This window comes from Colletes latitarsis, chromosome 10, assembly GCF_051014445.1.
Source record: "Colletes latitarsis isolate SP2378_abdomen chromosome 10, iyColLati1, whole genome shotgun sequence".
Classification (NCBI taxonomy): domain Eukaryota; kingdom Metazoa; phylum Arthropoda; class Insecta; order Hymenoptera; family Colletidae; genus Colletes; species Colletes latitarsis.
The window spans coordinates 23,219,755-23,239,770 of NC_135143.1; the positions used below are offsets into that span (position 1 = coordinate 23,219,755).

The window sequence follows — 20,016 nt, forward strand, 5'->3', positions numbered from 1 at the left end:
TTTCAAATCTGATTATGTCGAGAACAAAGCGTTATATGAAAAAATTTTATCCAGCAATTTTGACTCACTTTGTCTCGTAAAATCAGCCTCCATCCCGGTTGTACCATAATTACCGGGACGTCCTGTATAAAAGTATTTCTCCGTTTGCAATGCAAATAAGTTATCACATTCATTTTGTTATCCACACTTTCATGTAGACGAGAAAGCTTTTCTTAACTAGATTTTATAATTGACAGAAATTGACACAAGGCTGTATTTATAATGACATATTCACATATTCATAATGACACATGATAACGCATTCGCCACGAGAAAAACAAAGTGGTAACGCATTAACATTGTAACATTATATATTAATATATATGTTCAAATTGTGTTTAGAAGTTGATTAATAATTAAAACCCGCATTTGCTGGTAGAAGTACCGGTACTAATTGCAGCTGTTTCATTTCATGAAATGAATATTGCAAATTCGAATAAATTGCACGCCAACGTTGAAATTATAAAACTTTTAATAGAATAAAATAAGGAATTCTTTTGAAATTCATATTTTAAATATAATAGTAAAGATTCGAGATTATTTTGATGGTTTCTTCTTAATAAGTATCGTCCATACATTTCAACAATAGCATTTCACACAAATTTCATCACATTAGAATACTAAGGGAACAATGGTTTCGAAGAGAAGGCAATTAAATTCTGAATATGCTTCGTGCGCACACCGTGAGCTTTTTATTTAAAAAGTTTCCCGTACGAACTCTTTCGTTTTCATAATATTACCCATACACCGTACGCGTGCGTGTGACGCAAAAACAAACAAGAATAAAAAAAAATACATATTCCGTGTATGAACGAATTCTTTTTTCGCCATTTAGATGCGCTGTAAAACGCGGAATACAAACCAATCGTAAAGACAAGAATCAAGTTTCCCGGTTATAAAGGGAAGCCAAACAAACTTACAGAAACCATTGGAACGATATACTTTAAATGGCGAAGTCAGCGTTGCTTCTTTTTCTTCGATTCTCGCAAACACGCCGCGGCAGAACGTTCGCATTTATGAGAACGTAAATTGATACAACTGATTCGCGCGCAACACGTCGAACGAAATCAATTAATATCGAGCAATTCGCTACCACCTGTCAAATTAAATCGCGAAAGGAAACCGTTATTCGTTTTCATTGGCGATCGTTACCGAATGCCAGAGATTCGAGGCGCTTTTGTTACTTCTTCGGCCATTATTGGACGCTTAATAGTTATCTACCTTCTCGTCTTCAATTACCAACGTAATCCAATATCTTTAATACCAGGTAATCCCATAAATAATGCGAATTGTCTCTCATATTTACTGGGACGTAATTCGAGGAACAATCAAAAAGCAGATAATCGCTCGAGAAAATAGCGTCGATCGTTACAAATGAAACTTCACCGTGTGGAATTGCTGTTTTGAGAAAAATTTATTTGAAAGTTCATGGATCACGACTACGCTCCGATCGTATTCGTAAATATTTACGGATACAGTGATTGAAAATATAATTTGCAAATTTATCATTAAAAATTATTTCTAAAACTGTTCTTATCGAATGGGTATTCTAGAATTTATGCAACGAAACTGAAAATAGTAAATACAAATAACAGAACTTTTTTGGTATATTTCTGTTACATAAAAATTTCTATCTTTTATAAATTCTATTCATTTTCGTAAAAATTTGATTTACTGCTGGAATCAGATCAGTATGTATTAAACCACGTAAATGAATTCGATGCGTACCGTCCAGTTTATCAAAGAAATGCATATTGGAACAAAGATTCGTGCGACATGCTCAAACACATCACTACTTTCGCTGAATGTTGTCGGACTACGAGCATCCGAGCCGCCAAGGCGGTAAGAGGTGAACGAGTTCTCCTCAACAGAGCAACTGGTGTGAGATCTCCCAAGTCGGCTCTTTCTTTGACACTATCTTATAAAATACCTTCCATTGAAAGCACAATCCCAAGTGAATAGATTCAGTCCTGCCTTACAATCAAATTTTTGATAAAAGTCTTTCCCGTAGACCTGTAAACATTATTGAAAAGTCAGCCTTCGTTCACACCTCGAGAAGTCTTCGTTCGAACAAACAAATGTCGAAGTTTTCTCGTTACAATTAACGTAATACAATTGCAACATATTTAATTGTCTCGTACACCTCTATTTTAACCATTTTCCCGTAGAATTATTTTGTACAGTCGATTTAAAACACGAAACATTTGATTACTCCTACAATGAACATGATAAAATACTCGGTTAAACAGATATCTCGAGCGCGTGGCACGAAATGTTCGATTCTAGATTGACCCGTGTAATCGATACGATTAATAAACGCTATTCATTACCGTATGCAATAATCCGCGCACAACCACTCGTGTTTCATAATTTATGAATAAATTGATGAAGAGATTAATCCTGGGAAGAAACCGAAATAGGTTGTTCGATTGAATCTCGTGAAAGTTAAATGGAATCGAAATTACCGTAACAGGATTGCGGTATAATCTCCGAAATTGGTACAACGGTCGTATGTGAAAACTAATTACATTTGCATATCAAAACGATACAACAGGTACTACGGGGGTGTGTACAAAAAAATCGAAAAATATTAGAAACATCAACAAGTAGACCTAATAAATGAGTCGTGGGTTCTTAAGCGGCGGTGAGAACGCAAATGTGACCGGTTATAGCGTATTTTATTAAATAACGCCGAATAGAGAATATATCCGTAGATTAATTTAATGAATTTAATCCATGTAACGATACATTAAATACAAATCGCAATGGGCTGTTCCAATAGCCGTGGGTCTTGTACCGATACTACACTGTATCATTTACATTAATTTAAATTCACCCTATTTACGCTGCACCTGAATACTCTGTTCCGCTTTGTTCGCTGAAAGTAATATTCCATTGAGGGTGAAATGACGATCGATTCTACGTATTTATTGTATCAAACATCTATTCGATCCTTGTTATACTTTTCAGCCTTTATATATCTACCGGTATCCTCCAAGAACTTCGATTCTCAAACATTTTTATATGCAAAACGAAATTAAAAGAATACAAGATCGTATAAGGTTAATTTTTAATTTAAATTTAAGGGATAAAATTACCCTCCAAACGTTCATTCTATAATGATATCTTGAAAACCGTTGAAAAGACAGGGAATTTAGAAATAATTCTTTCTGTGTTTGACAGAAACTGCCACGGTGTACAGATTGGTAAACAAATTTAGACAAATTGGTCCTTTCCGAGGACTAATTCGCGGCAATCAGTGCTGTTTCTCGCTCGCTGCTTTCTCCACGGTAGAGCAGGGATTCAAACGCAACAAGAATCGGTAGAAAAATAGCAAAGGAAATTGCAAGTTAAATTAAAAAGAAAATTGCGTGGATGTAACGCCAGCAATGGCAGCGGCGTAAACAACCAAGCAAACAGTACGATTCGCTGGCATCAGCTCATGCAATTTAGTCAATCATGAAAGTAATTAATGCGTCCGGCTCAATTCCCCCGTACAGATCCCGGCCGGTAATTGAACTCCTCTTCTCTCCGAAAAAAAAAAAATATTTGGAAAAACTAAACCAAGGCAATTATTACTCGTGCCAGGTCCCAAGCGTGGCTGCTAAAATTGAATTGGACAACATTGTTTGCGAACATTCTGTAAATGGAACAAGGGGCTTGGTGTATTTATAGTCGAGGTTGCGAGAGATCTCGCATATTACGTGACCAAACAATCCATTATTTTTTTCGTACGCGTTTTCTAATCGTATATAATTTAAAAATAAAATATCTTTCAGATTCAAATAATTGACAATGTTGATCTATTACAATGGAACCTCGTTTATACAAATCGATCCAAACGCGCATGGATAATTTCAAACATAGCCAGAATCGAACGGGATTTAATTTACAATATTTTACTCGTTCAAAGAAAATTGCAAGATAAAAGATTTCGAATAAAATTTGATTATTTTCATTGCTATGAATTATGACCAGCTCTTCCCTACGCGCTCATTATTCCCTAATACATAATCGATGTATATTATTTACTGCGAAACGATAGCGCGGGAACGCGCTACATTCCTATTCATTATGAAACAGAAACGGTTCCGAGCATCGCGTCGATCTTTTTTCCCCTTGCATACCTTCGAATGCAATTACTTGCAAGGTGTACGTTCGGCTGTGCCTTGTTGCTGGATTTTTCCAATGGTCTGTGTCACGACAAAACGAAAATCCCTGCAGGTCGTTTGCGATGCAGATCAACGCGAGAAACGCGGCGATGCCCCTCTCGTCGTAAAAGCGTACCGCATTGTACGTTGTTACGAGGATATACATAAATGTTCGTTCACCGCTTGTAAACTCATACAAGCGTCTGATTCGAAACCAAATGGCCTTAATATAAATTCGAATAAATATTCGATAACTTGTAATCACGAAGAATCATAGTCTTCAACGTTCTGTTTCGTTGTTAATTCAAATTTTTGTTGTGCTAATCGAACGATGTATAAAATAATTGGGAAACTATTAGATATTACTGAGAAAAATTTTTATTCGTTCCTGAATCATTTTACAAAATATGGGAACGATACTTTCTTTGATAAGTTGTTAGTGGACTTAATCAGCGCGATTAAAACGATCGGAATTAACAAGTAATAAAATTTGAAATGTAAATAACCGGGAACCGACGTTCTGGGCTGTGATTTAGTCATGATCTTGCTCTATTTAAATTGTAAATTTTATCGAGTGTTAATGCTGATCGTTTTAAACGGGTCGATTAAGTTTACGACTCAGAAAATAAATCATTGACAGTTTCAGCACGATCAATTATAAACGTTTCTCTACCGGTTATCCGATAAAAGTTTAAAATAAAATTAAAACACCACATTGGACAGGGATGGACTTATTACACAATCTAATATTATTCTGAAAGCGAAAGAAACTGCCTATATTTTTCAATTTTGTCGTTAGTAAAACTAAAAATACCTGTGCTTTTCTCTCTATATATTTAGAAATACCTCGAGTCACCTATTTCTATTATTAAATATTTGCATTTTGGATTAGATTTTGCGTAGCCCCTAATTATATAAATTATAAAACAATTCCGATTTTGCCCTACTGGCCGTGCTGCTTACAGCTGCCTTCTTCCTCTTCCGAATTAATTCGGACGTGTCGAGTTACTCGGAACGATTGGGTTGCCCGAGAATTTAAATGCCTCAGGTACCCATTCGAGCCCACAAATTTATACGTACATAAATAGACGCGTTACGAATGTTACTTATAATGTAAAGATTAAATCTGTAAAAAATCTTGCACTATGCAGTGGATGGACACTTTTCTAACTAACTCTATATAGTTTTGCCCATACTACTCGACGTTAACGAAACGAAACGAACCTTCGGTTGTTCGACATTCGTGACTAGATATTGAGCTTGATCCTATTAGATACTGCTATTACCTCGTCTCATCGCGGTTGTTTCGCCGAACGAGCACTTACAGGAAGACGTAAGGAAAGCGGATACGCGTATCAGAAGTTATTTTTGTTATCGCGAATGTCCGTTATCGCGCCGTGTATCCGCTGTTCCTTACGTTGAGAGCTGGATCGATGTCGACCATCCTGGGTTTAGGACGTAAAAAGATTTTTAGAACGTCGTTATCTCGATCGCGTCAAGGTAATCACAAGTCTGTCTGCTTTATTTTTTGTTAAAGGTACAACGCTGCTGGTGCTGGTGCTCGCGAGCCCCCTCCTCCTTGGTCGAGTTTCGCTTTAATCACGATCGGTAACTACTTGGACGGGTCTTGGCTCAATTTACAACGAACTATAACTTCGAGGACAGAAGCCATCCAAAATCCTCCAGTATTCGGCGTACCAAGGAAAGTGGCTGCACTGTTTGCAAAAGCCATTGATATTGCCAAAGGGATACGAAGGCCGTTCACCATAAAGACACACGGGACATCGTAATTCATTTATTAGGTCTATCACCGCTCTAACCCAATGACGATCGTTCTCCATCATTTTACGATGACTACCATGGAGATATGTACTTACTGGCAATAAAGTATTCGAACTTACCAAGGGAAAATTCTCGACAAGAAAATTCAAAAGTTCACGAACCTCGATGCACCTCGTGAGAGATAATTCCTTTTTACTGTTCACTTGCTTCGAGAATACTAAATTGTTCTCTGGAATACGAGCTATCGCTCTCCTTTCGTAGTTTGCAAACGAGATTAATATAATCGATTCTTTCCACAATTTCAATGGCTGCCCCTACGTTAGAATATTAAAAATAACTTAAAATTATAGTTCATATACTTGGCAATATTTTTCGAAATATTTCTAATGACGCAATAAGAAATTTTCTTTCTTGGAACTGTACTCACACCATTCCAGTGGCCAGTATTACTGACCAAAGTACACGGTACAATCGAACCAAACGTTAAATTCAACCAAATCTCATGCACGTTCGTAACCTTTGTATTTTCGCATTGAGGAGTTCCCTGATAGTGTACTTAATTTAATGAACACGTACGAAGAGAGGATATTAGGGGAGTTGTACGAGTAATGGGATATGTATATGATTCGTTGTAGCGCGACGTATTCAAAAGTGCTGAATTGTTAATGTTTTCCTCCTCGTACGTAAACGAATTTATTAAATCGCTATGAACTATCTGTCCGACGAATTACTCTAAAGTCATACCGTACAGTGAACAAAGAGACACGAAAAAATTCGCCTTCCTAAATACACGATACACTACGGACATATTTATTATTACATCCTCTATACGACTGTGATGTTTCCATTCCTTCTTAGTTTTATTAGGAAACGTATACAAGTCTGAATATACGTGAGAAAAATATAGATATTCATGGAATCATGAATAGTTTGGCCGTACCGGTTACGAATTAACGTTCGAACTGGCCAAAAAGGAAGAGGATTTACGATTAACGGATTTCGATCGAGATTTCGATACGATCAAATGCGAAAGAAAATGAGAAACGCGGTAACGATTCGAATTCAGCGTGGAAACTTAATTAGCCGGATTTAATAAAATATGTATGTGTGTTCGTTAATTGGAACGAGTAATATTAAGGATGGTCATTGCATCGGGGAGATGTTCGACATTGAATTATTCGAAGAAAGAGCAATAACGTTATCGAAAAACGGTTTGAAATAATTTTCTGAACGCGCATAAATGCTTTGCAGAGGCGAATACATGTTTAATATAACCTTACGCGATGTAAATTTTTCAAATAATTGCAAAATCTTTTCTTTAATTTATTATGCAAACAAGTATGAGTTAATGCAAGTTGTTCGTGCAGTGAGTTACGCTAGTATTCGTTTCATATAAAAATATGATTCGTTTTTGAAATTTTCAACAATAATACAATCGTATTTAAAAATGGTGGCAAAAAATATCACGATACCTATACAATTTATATATTTATATGAATAAAATACTATATTAAATATAATTGTACTCGATTGCACACATTTTATGCAATGCACGAATAGCGACGATTAATAAATTGATTGATTGATTAATGAACTTTCTTTTCCCTAAACGCGCATACGCGAAACATCTCGATTAACGCTTATGGAGTATTTCCATTATATAAATGCATTAATAACGCAATAAAACATTTTCGACCAAATTTAATATTATCCCATATTTTTAAATATCATTATTTAATAAATAAATACTTGCAATTTCACATATTTTTAATCTTCATTTTATGAATATTATATACGTAATAAGCATTATATTCGAAATCGATTTTGTTTCACTTAATGCCGGATTTCAAATTGAGCATCAATCTTTCTACTATTTATTTTCGAATAACAAACTGTATTTTTCTAACAATTCTCTAATCCAATATATATATCATTTGAAATCGAAACCTTTACAGAACAGGAATGCTTTCGTGGCCCACTGAAACATCGAACGACTCGCGACAAACACGACTCCTGATCGAAAGAAAACTGAACTGTCAACGAAACGTGCAAACTGCCAGACTCTAATAAAAACAAAATAACAAACTGTAGTCGGTGGATGAAATACGATACACAAATTTCAACGTTCAAACTTTGTCCACGTAACAAGCAATCGATAAAGATAAATGTTTAACGATCGATGTAAGCGACGGGGGTGGCGCGCGAAGAGAGACATCGACGGTGTCGGGGCAGAAAGTCATTAACGTTAGAGTTAACGATAGTTCCGCGAAACTTTATCACACAAAGATCCGCCACTTTTCCAGAAAATTATTTCAAACTCTAAACTCCGCGAACTACAAGCCGTGCCCGGTTTCCCGGGCTTATCGCGAGAAATATAACAGCGACAATGACGGTCGCGTGGTTTTTACAACGACGACGTCGGTCGAGAATGCGTCGATAAAATAAACCGCGTAACGAACGTGCTTCAAACCGCGTGAAAACCGAAAAACGGAAAACGACCATCGTCTACGCTCGTCGTTAACGCGAAAGGAAAGAACGAACCGTTTCACGAAGATTGAACTCTCACGAATTCGATATCAAATTTATGTATCCCCGTGATACGTAAGTATAGGTAGAGCAATACTGTCATTGTGTATGTTAGACTACTGTGAATATTTTTTAATAGGTTTATAATGCGTTGACTACTTCTCCCGAGTTTCTGATTGATTTATAAAAAAGGATAACGAAAAAAAAAAAAAATAAGCGGAAAATTAGCGTGACTGTGCCATTACGATTTGAACGTCCCCAAGCGTGTGAGAAAGAGTACAAGACGGAACTGTACGATGTATATGAGCAAGTTATGAAACTTCCGTTCGTTGTTACTTATATGTTGTCTATAAGGGATGAAGGCGGCGAAAAACACTATTAGGAAGTTGTACACCTAAATCGGCACTATGAAATGCTTGTATGTAAGTATCACGTTGTAAATACTGTTACATTTAATCCGTTCGAGCTGCTGTCTACTAAATACATTGCCGTGCCGTTTTATTCCGTACCGATAAGCTCAGATGTAACGGAGTTAACCGAAAAAAACGGTAAGTCGTAGCTTTCGCTCGTACCCACCTGAGTCTATTCTAACGATAAAGAAAGATCAGTACCGAATTAAGGAGAACGTGGTATTAGCAGTAAGAACGCGAATATGTCGCGTAATCGCGAACGTAATTCCTTTCAGGACTGATCTTTCTTTCGTCCTACGATATTGATTGTGCCCTTTCGTTCCGCACTCTATTTCGTTACCGTATTTACTTAAGGCGATAAAATCGTTAATATAAATAAATATATATATATATATATACATATATATAAATTCGTTTGTTTCGTGTCGCGATTAATGCCCGGATGAAAATTAACGACCGTATTAGAAGCTGTGCAGAGTCTACGGCAAGAGATTCAGTATACGCGATCGCTTACGAACGTAGTCAGAATACTTTATTGTCGTTCTATGCAGAATTAATTTGCCACGACGAGACACCTACGTTGAGCTCGCGACGATTAGTACGACTCTATACGTTTAAGAAGGATCTATGTGTACAAGGACGACTCAACTAGCTGAATAGTTTATTAAAAACACTTCGAACCTATCGCGAATCCACGACTCAACAACAAAAAGTGCTCCGTAATTAGGCAGGACGTTCAGGGGCAGCCTAGCAGCAAGTTCCTGAGCCCGAAACGAAACCGAAGAGAGAAATAAAAGAAAGGAAGAGAGAAAAATAAAAAAAAAAAAAAAAGAAAAAAGAAACTTTTATCCTTACACGCCGTGTGTCACTCAGATCTGCAAGTTAACGAAGTCGCGCCTGGGGCGCTCCACACACTTTGTCCTGCGGTTAAAACTACTCAAAAGCATCATAGTCGTGCTCCGGACAAGGCGCGTACGTTGATCGGAGCAACGACTATGGTATCCGCTGGTGGCGGATGTATTTTCTTATTCTGTTTTGAGGCTCTTGCCAAATCATCTCACGCATAAGTTACTGAACTGTAATGCAATCATCGTTACTGTCCTAATAAATCTTAGCATACGAATCCGTAACGTAACACGTGGATATCTTTTCTCAACGACGAGCTGATTTCGATGACTTCGAGTACCATTTGAGAGTAAACGTATCGGATCGTTGTATCCATAACGGAAGTATTTGAAATTAATAATTAAATTGAGGTCTATATCGCAAGATTGGAACAGCAAATGCAGATTGTTATCGAAACGTTTTTTTTATTTACCGTTTTTATCAGTGCGCTTGGAGCCTAAGTTACGTTGGGTTATAAATTAAGAAATGCAAATGAAATAATAAACATTTACAGATTATAATTAAAGAGTTTCTTCTTCGATATATTTATTATAGCACTTTGAACCTGAGTTAGATTGGGTTTTAAATTAGGAAAAATATGAATTATTGACAGTGTTGATTGTAAGTATCGAAGGTTTCTTCTTTGATATCTTTATCTTAGTTACTTAGAGACTAAATTAGGTTGGTATAATAGCCTCTAAAAATTTGCAGATTAAAATTGTAGTATTCCTTCGTTAATATCTATTATAATACACAGAAAATGAGTTTTAAAAATTATTACTGTCCAGAGATATGATTATTAGGATTTTTTATTCTTTTCAATCAGTTCTACCAACTCCTTCAATTAATAATCTTAGTTTATTCATGATACTTTCTTCATATCTTATGCGTTGTATACATGCGTTGTATATAGTACTTTCAAATAGACCTGAAATGATCGAAATCTTCCCGAAACTACGATTAATGTTATCGGGCAATACTCCTAACCTTTATCAACTAACACTCTGAGATTTTTATTCTATTTTTCATACATTTCATTTCACTAGACCCTAATCCGAATAGAATTGAATAGTTTGTGTTAAGTTTAGTAATAAGAGATATTCAATTATTTGCAATACGAATATAATACATTATCAGAACATTATTTAAGAAAAGTAAGGAATGATTTAATAAATGCAAATGAGCAAAAAGTTATATGTAGTCAATAATTCTTACCAAAAATCCCGCCACGTTCGTTTAGTTAATTTTCATTGCTTACAATATATTGCTTACAATATATTGGCCTCTCTGATCTGTGCGTGTCTTTTTACATGAAAATTTAGAAAAGATGTCAGAAAGAATCATAGAGGACACGGTCTTTATTTTGTCACGTATTTATCATTAACCATTTCCCAGAATTTTTGTTTCTACGTTAAAATATCCAACTAAAAGTTTATGCCGTAATATTTTCAGGTTGAAAGTAAATCTCAGACGTTATTTAACTTTTTATAATCTCATCCATTACAATAAATTTAACTTCATACATTTATACAATACGTGCGTTCATGTATTAACGTATAAAAATAATACGAGACGTTGAAGTACGCGTAACTTTAATTTTCATGTACCCGTGAATTCGTGCACGTGTTAAATAAAAGGCGCGAAATATTTTTAATCTACACAGAACTTTTACGGAACCGGCATAGCGTGTAACTCTAAAGGTAGGTGAATTCACCACAATTCCATTTAATTTTTATAACATTTCTCTCGCCCCAAAAATTTTATAATACTTTCACGAAGTTAAATATAGGAGAAAATATTGCTAAACAAAATCAAACGGTGCGTGCAAATTATTAACACGTACCACTGTATTTAAGTGATCTTAATTCGATTTATCAAATAAAATAGTAATTTTATAAAAGATTAATTGTAGTAATAAAATAAGGTGGACTGACTTTTATTTACTTTCAAAATTCATGGAAGTCTGAAGTTCAGATACAGTAAACGTCGATAAGTAAAACGTTCGTAAACAAAAGCTTTTCGAGGCTTCGTGTACATTGTCAGAAGTGTAAAGGACTCCAGAGAGACCAATATATTTGAGATCCGATGGATATTGTATTCGTAAAATTTCGCAATAGCAAAGCTTCGCTCGAACTGGCCATCGCGCCAGCCATTTACATTGAAAACCGACTAGAATATCGAATGAGCAGAAACTTCTGCAGACATTCGCTGGCCGAGACCGCTTTGTGGATTTACCACGAAAACCTGTTCATCAAATTCACGTCTTGCATTCTCCGTTTCTCGGTGTTCTTTTTACGCGGTAGCAAGCCACGACACCGCAAAGATGGTTAAATTCCACCCGTAACTCCGCGAGATCGTTAAAGCAAAGAAAGATCTCCTACTTCGGCTTAAGGAGCTATGAAATGAGAATACTACGCCTACACGTCGTACAAACGTCTGAGTGTAACTGTTTGAGATAATTATCCGCAGCAATTAGAACCGAGACGAACGTCAGAAGGAAGCAACGTAATAGTTTCCACGACGGTAAAACGTCACTCTGCACTAGCCAAATTATTTTTCTAACAAAGAAACGTGAGAACAATCACGAGGGAAGGTAAAAGCCGTTCGTTACTTGAACAAGCTTGGTTACTTGTCAAGCGCGATTTATTATTCAGTAAAACTATTATAATTGAAATTTAATTATTTAAAATGAAAGACTTTATTAAGATTTTATGATAATTTTATTTGAGAATTGAAATTCATTATTGAAACAAATTTAATAAAGTGTTATTTAAAAAATTCAAAGTCGATTCTGTTGTCAAAGTAAATTTTTCAAATATGTAACTAGTATAAAATGCATGTTACTTTGACTCAAATGTATTAATTAAGTAAACGATCAATATTTAATAATTTATATTAATGTTCTACTCGATCATGTGATATTGTTTTCACATTATATTAATTCATTTATATTTTGTAAAAATTGTGTTATATTTATTTGTAACATTAAGAAACGCGAGTGCAAAAAGACCCTACAACCTGCTCTAAAAAATATAACAGTTGATGTCACTACTCGCGAGTATTAAAAATACCCGCGGTCACTTAACTAATCAAAAATACTAAGTATACAACTGGTCACCCATGTTAATTCGGATCTTTCATCCTACAACATGGTTGGGGACCAGAGGAACACAAACAAAATGCGACTCACCGGCGATGACTGGAAATCATCCTAGTCCTCCATCAGTCAACATGGTCCTGCTGGTTAGGTTCAGGTCCAGATACTGTAAGAAAAATGCAAGAAAATAATTAGAATTTATTGTTAAAATTATAAAGATTTTTAACTAACAAATTTGAAAGTATAAATTTATACTTACATTGTTCGCTCGTGGAGCACCGCCCAATAATGCTCTTCAGTGATGCACTGACTCTAATTCCGGTAACGAGGAGTTTAAATTTCAAATTGAACAAATAATTAATTTGATTAACCCCTTACCGTGCCATTTAGCTGGACGAAATCCAGGCACAAACGATAGGCGTCACCGCGCGGTAAACAGGCCAGACTGATACTAAACTGCTTTGTAACGGAGATTATAAGAATCGTGGCCGACTCTTGTGGGACACCGATAGGAACTAAACTCAAGCACGATCGTGATTTGCTGTCCGGGAGCTCATGACGTTTACGTTTGGGACGACTTTCTGTTCGCGAGTCTGGCTCGAAACACTGCTTCTATCCTCGCGTTTGCCTTACACTGTAAACGACAACGTACGTTGGGGTCACTTTGCCCGAGAAACAAACTTGTTGCTACGCGCCATCACTGAATCTACTGGCCGCATTGCGCGCGGCCAACAAATTTCCTGGAAAGAAAGACCTGAAAAGAAAGAGACACAGGATGGAAGAAATACAACAAGCACACCTGTGCTTTGCCTACTGGTTTTCTTTCTTCTTCTACTTAAAAGAGTTCGTCAACAGAAATAATGCTTCATTTAGTACTACTGTATACATAGTTTGCCACGTAAAAGTTCAATGCCACGAAGGCGAAATATTCTCAATCAATGAGAATTTTAACGATAAAATATGATCTACGAAAATAATTAAGTATAAGCAATTATTCAATTTATAAATATTATATCACTAAGTTTTATAGTTAGAGTTGTAAGCATGATTATGTTTACTTTATCGAACGTTAGAATATCCCGTAATTTTTATAAATATTCCGAAATTTGCAACAATTAAAGTTCGTTGGTTATTTATGCTTGCAGTTCCAACTATGTAGTTTCTACGTTTTCTTAAACTTGCATCGAAAATGTATGCAAATTACAATTACAACAATTCATAAAGAAAGAAATATAAACAATCAATTAAATAAATAACACTTGGAAATATTCAATCGCGATCAGAATACAGTTAAACATAAACTATTTCAACTTATCGTTAATATCTACCGACACCATTTGTGTATACTTCGATATATATCGAAGTGGATAAAAAGTTTGTTAACGATTTCCATATTTTATCTTAACAATGATCATGCTTACAACGAATAACGTAATAAAGAAATAAAAATATATAAATATTAATATGGATGTTAATTTTCGTTATAATTGATTAAACGTTACCAATATTCCCTCCAAAATTTGTTTCCATGGCGTCGAATTTCAATCAGAGACTGCAACAGAAATAAAATACAAATTAAATCATAATTAAACAATAATTGATAATAATGAAGAAATATCAAAAGGTTAGAAATACGTCATGACACGTCTTGACATGTTTCAACACGTCTTGTATTTCAACAAAACGAAACGAAATGAAGATCCACTAAAGAACATAAACGATTATTATAATTAAATAATGATTAAATCGAAACCGTATTGCAAGAGATCGTAATGAAAACGTGAGTAGGAGGAACTAGAAAGATTGCCCCTAAGTAACGTTCGCGATGCGAGAGAAATCTGTCTTTTTGCCCGTAAAACGCGATGTCGCGATGGTAATGGTATTAATCATTGATTCGTGCGATACGAAATCTTAACAAATATTAAAATAATTTTTTACAAGAATACCAATCGCTGCATGTAAACTCCATACAGAGTACGAACTCGACGATGGTGTGAATTAAACAATTATAAATAAAACTTAGCATTGTTTAACATTCCAACGCAATAATTTAAACAATTCTTAACAATATGTGGTATATGAATAATGAAAGGGCCCATCAGTATGCGTAAATAATAATTTTTCGCGAAATAATTTGTCCACCGGACGGCTTGAGATGGCTGACACACGCTGTGCTCTCCCCACTCCTCCGCCACTACTTTAAAGGCTCATGCGGAGACTTACGTGTCTCATTCTCGCGGGGGGGTCCAAGGGTGGCGGACTTCCTGGCTCGGTGGGTATCCCGGGATCATCCTAGGCTGACCAAGGGGGACCAGGGAGACCAGGGCTGACCAGGGCTGACCAGGGCTGACCACTAGTGACCAGAACTGACAAGTGCTGACCACTACTGGCCACTTGACCAATGGTGAGCTTGTGATGACCAATTGCGTCTACTTGCTGGTCAGTGGTGAGCTCTGTTCAAATTTTCCCCCTCTCTTATTTTATTGATGCCAAATTTACTTGTATGTTTCTGAGTACCGTTTGATGGAAATATTGATTTTGTTTGATTTACTGGTTTCTGTTTCGTTTCTATGGATGTTTCCCTTATCGATATTCTCTTGAATTGTTGGTCATTTTTGTTCTTCCATTATTAATTTTGACAATCCTAGTGGTATCTTAAGTATATGTGGTCATTTACTGTTTCTATCTTTCGATTGTTTCTGGAATTCATGTCTGTCTCTAACAAGAACTAATGTTGAAAGACGATGTACGATAAAATACTGCTTTCACTTCTTGTTATTTCGTACAATCGTTTGACTCTTTCCTGCGTACATCAGTATCGTCAGTTGATTAATTATGATTTTTACTTTGATGTTATTTGTGATGTGGTTTCGACGTTCCGTTCATTTTCTTCGGATTATCAGTATCGTCAGTTGATTAATTATAATTTTTACTTCGATGTTATTTGTGATGTGGTTTCGACGTTCCTTTCATTTTCTTCCGATTATCAGTATCGTCAGTTGATTAATTGTAATTTTTACTTTGATGTTATTTGTGATGTGGTTTCGACGTTCCGTTCATTCTCTTCCGATTCTGACTCGATAAAAATATTCTCAATTCGTACAATTCATTGACTCCAGCTAGGTATATCAGCATCGTTTATTAATTAACTACAATTTTTATTTTGTCTTTATTTGTAATATTCTTAGGACATTTTGCTAAGTACACTGCTTGCTAATAGAATAAGACCCATACTAACATACATCATTTAATTCTTTAGGTATGACTGTTTCTAAATTTCGTAGGTTGTCCAACTTATAGATTTTCATCAGCTCCATTAAGTGTTCTTTAATGATACTAACACAAGTAGCAGTTTTTGTTTCAGGTCAGATCTATTGTAGATCAATTCCAAGGACATCGAGGGAGGACGCTACAACCGCCGAGGGATTCAACCATCAAGAGACACAATCATCGTGGGATTCAACCACAGAGGGATTCAACCACAGAGGGATTCATCCGCCGAGGGATTCAACCATCAAGGGATTCAATCATCGAGGGATTCCGCTACCAAGGGATTCAACCACAGAGGGATTCATCCGCCGAGGGATTCAACCATCAAGGGATTCAATCATCGAGGGATTCAACCACAGAGGGATTCAATCAACAAGGGATTCAATCATCGAGGGATTCAACCACAGAGGGATTCATCCGCCAAGGGATTCAACCATCAAGGGATTCAATCATCGAGGGATTCAACTACCAAGGGATCCAACCACAGAGGGATTCATCCGCCGAGGGACCTTTAATTCCAAGTACATTAGTCTTAAGCTTCGTCGCGAATATTAAAATTAACGTCGAAGATTTCTCTATTGTCCGTATTACCGCGCCCTACCAAGTAATTATTGACCAAGTAGCTTCACTTTCTCTCGTCCTCTCTTTTCCCGTTTTGATCACCACTGCTTTAATGTAGAAAGCAAGTGATCGGCCGTGTAGTTGGTCTAAAAGATATAATCGCCTTCCCTTGGTAGCTCGAGATATCAAGGGCAGTAGATTCAATCCTCAGATCCGCTGCATGGTTTAGCATCGCGTCGCGTCGCGTATCCCACGATTTAGCTTCATCCCTTCTTAAAGGAGATAATTGCTTGGTACCACTAATTTAGAAAATAGGAGTCTCGTTTTCTCCTATCTTCTCAATATTAGATCCGAATCTGCTAGCTAAAATTTCGACGTTAATTTTAAGTCTCTAGTGTATCCGCGTATGTGCCACGCAATTGTTTACCAACTAGCTTCTCGTATATTCGTTCCCTCGTTTCTCGCTTCGATCACCGCTGTTTCGTAGAACGCAACAAGTGATCGGCCGTCCAGTTCGTCCGAAAAATCTAGTCGCCTGTCCATGATGGATCGATTTCTAGAAATAGAAATCAATCTACCAAGGGCAGTGTCGATTCGATTCGAAGATCTGCTGCACGGTTCAGCATCGCGTCGCGTCTCCCAGAATTTAGCTTCACCCCTCTTTTTAAACAAAACAATTGCTTGGTACAATTAAACTAGACTTAAGCATCGACGACCATTGTACGCGTCTTCGTTACATGCCAAGTAATTAATAAACAAGTAGCTTCTTCTCCTTTCGTTCCCTCGTTCCCTGCTTCGATCATCATTGTTTCATTGAAGGAAACATGTGATCGGCCGTCCAGTTGGTCCGAAAGATCTAATCGCCTTCCTTTGGTAGCTCGGTCGAGGGAAAATGGTTCTTCGCTGGAAGGTGTGGAGCTTCCGTATCCTGCGGAAGCGCATACCTTCCAGCGGAAGTCGATCTTGTCTCAGGTACTCTCTCTTTGTCAGACAGCCTAAGTCGGGTCCTTCGGGCTCCCGGCGGGTTGCGTTGGAGAAATGGAGACCTCGATTCAAGGTTGCAGCATCCATCTTCCTATAGAGATCGAGTTAGCAAGGGCAGTAGATTCGGTCCAAAGATCAGCTGTACGGTTCAGCATCGCGTCGCGTCGCGTCTCTCACTATTTAGTTTCGTCCCCATATTAGACCAAATAATTACTTGGTATGATTATCTAGATTTAAGCTTCGCCGACTTTATTGTACGCGTCTTCGTTACATGCCAAGTAATTAATAAACAAGTAGCTTCTTCTCCTTTCGTTCCCTCGTTCCCTGCTTCGATCATCATTGTTTCATTGAAGGAAACATGTGATCGGCCGTCCAGTTGGTCCGAAAGATCTAATCGCCTTCCTTTGGTAGCTCGGTCGAGGGAACATGGTTCTTCGCTGGAAGGTGTGGAGCTTCCGTATTCTGCGGAAGCGCATACCTTCCAGCGGAAGTCGATCTTGTCTCAGGTACTCTCTCTTTGTCAGACAGCCTAAGTCGGGTCCTTCGGGCTCCCGGCGGGTTGCGTTGGAGAAATGGAGACCTCGATTCAAGGTTGCAGCATCCATCTTCCTATAGAGATCGAGTTAGCAGGGGCAGTAGATTTGGTCCAAAGATCGGCTGTACGGTTCAGCATCGCGTCGCGTCGCGTCTCTCACTATTTAGCTTCGTCCCCATATTAAACCAAATAATTACTTGGTATGATTATGTAGATTTAAGCTTCGCCGACTTCATTGTACGCGTCTTCGTTACATGCCAAGTAATTAATAAACAAGTAGCTTCTTTTCCTTTCGTTCCCTCGTTCCCAGCTTCGATCATCAATGTTTCATTGAAGGAAACATGTGATCGGCCGTCCAGTTGGTCCGAAAGATCTAATCGCCTTCCTTTGGTAGCTCGGTCGAGGGAACATGGTTCTTCGCTGGAAGGTGTGGAGCTTCCGTATTCTGCGGAAGCGCATACCTTCCAGCGGAAGTCGATCTTGTCTCAGGTACTCTCTCTTTGTCAGACAGCCTAAGTCGGGTCCTTCGGGCTCCCGGCGGGTTGCGTTGGAGAAATGGAGACCTCGATTCAAGGTTGCAGCACCCATCTTCCTATAGAGATCGAGTTAGCAAGGGCAGTAGATTCGGTCCGAAGATCCGCTGTACGGTACAGCATCGCGTCGTGTCGCGTCTCTCACTATTTAGCTTCGACCCCATATTAAACCAAATAATTACTTGGTATGATTATGTAGATTTAAGCTTCGCCGACTTCATTGTACGCGTCTTCGTTACATGCCAAGTAATTAATAAACAAGTAGCTTCTTTTCCTTTCGTTCCCTCGTTCCCTGCTTCGATCATCATTGTTTCAATGAAGGAAACATGTGATCGGCCGTCCAGTTGGTCCGAAAGATCTAATCGCCTTCCTTTGGTAGCTCGGTCGAGGGAACATGGTTCTTCGCTGGAAGGTGTGGAGCTTCCGTATTCTGCGGAAGCGCATACCTTCCAGCGGAAGTCGATCTTGTCTCAGGTACTCTCTCTTTGTCAGACAGCCTAAGTCGGGTCCTTCGGGCTCCCGGCGGGTTGCGTTGGAGAAATGGAGACCTCGATTCAAGGTTGCAGCATCCATCTTCCTATAGAGATCGAGTTAGCAAGGGCAGTAGATTCGGTCCAAAGATCAGCTGTACGGTTCAGCATCGCGTCGCGTCGCGTCTCTCACTATTTAGTTTCGTCCCCATATTAGACCAAATAATTACTTGGTATGATTATCTAGATATAAGCTTCGCCGACTTTATTGTACGCGTCTTCGTTACATGCCAAGTAATTAATAAACAAGTAGCTTCTTCTCCTTTCGTTCCCTCGTTCCCTGCTTCGATCATCATTGTTTCATTGAAGGAAACATGTGATCGGCCGTCCAGTTGGTCCGAAAGATCTAATCGCCTTCCTTTGGTAGCTCGGTCGAGGGAACATGGTTCTTCGCTGGAAGATGTGGAGCTTCCGTATTCTGCGGAAGCGCATACCTTCCAGCGGAAGTCGATCTTGTCTCAGGTACTCTCTCTTTGTCAGACAGCCTAAGTCGGGTCCTTCGGGCTCCCGGCGGGTTGCGTTGGAGAAATGGAGACCTCGATTCAAGGTTGCAGCATCCATCTTCCTATAGAGATCGAGTTAGCAAGGGCAGTAGATTTGGTCCAAAGATCGGCTGTACGGTTCAGCTTCGCGTCGCGTCGCGTCTCTCACTATTTAGCTTCGTCCCCATATTAAACGAAATAATTACTTGGCATAACTAAACTAGAAGATCG

At 37.8% G+C, this 20,016-nt stretch overlaps 1 protein-coding gene and 1 long non-coding RNA gene across 3 annotated transcripts in view; one reads left to right on the forward strand and one right to left on the reverse strand.

Annotated features, from left to right (window-relative positions):
* The window catches only part of Sol1, a 556,981-nt gene extending 545,994 nt beyond the window's left edge, over nt 1-10,987 (forward strand). Inside the window, exon 13 of the mRNA XM_076774500.1 lies at nt 5,728-10,987. Coding sequence (XP_076630615.1) covers nt 5,728-5,789 — 62 coding nt within the window. The 3' untranslated portion in view covers nt 5,790-10,987. The remainder of the gene's footprint in view (nt 1-5,727) is intronic.
* Nucleotides 1-20,016, reverse strand: part of LOC143346425 (uncharacterized) — a 316,064-nt gene that overhangs the window by 213,032 nt on the left and 83,016 nt on the right. For both annotated transcript variants that reach the window (XR_013080418.1, XR_013080417.1), the window contains exons 5-8: nt 14,393-14,442; nt 13,269-13,644; nt 13,150-13,202; nt 12,984-13,056 (exon numbers count right to left, since the gene is read on the reverse strand). This is a non-coding gene — a long non-coding RNA (uncharacterized LOC143346425). The remainder of the gene's footprint in view (nt 1-12,983; nt 13,057-13,149; nt 13,203-13,268; nt 13,645-14,392; nt 14,443-20,016) is intronic.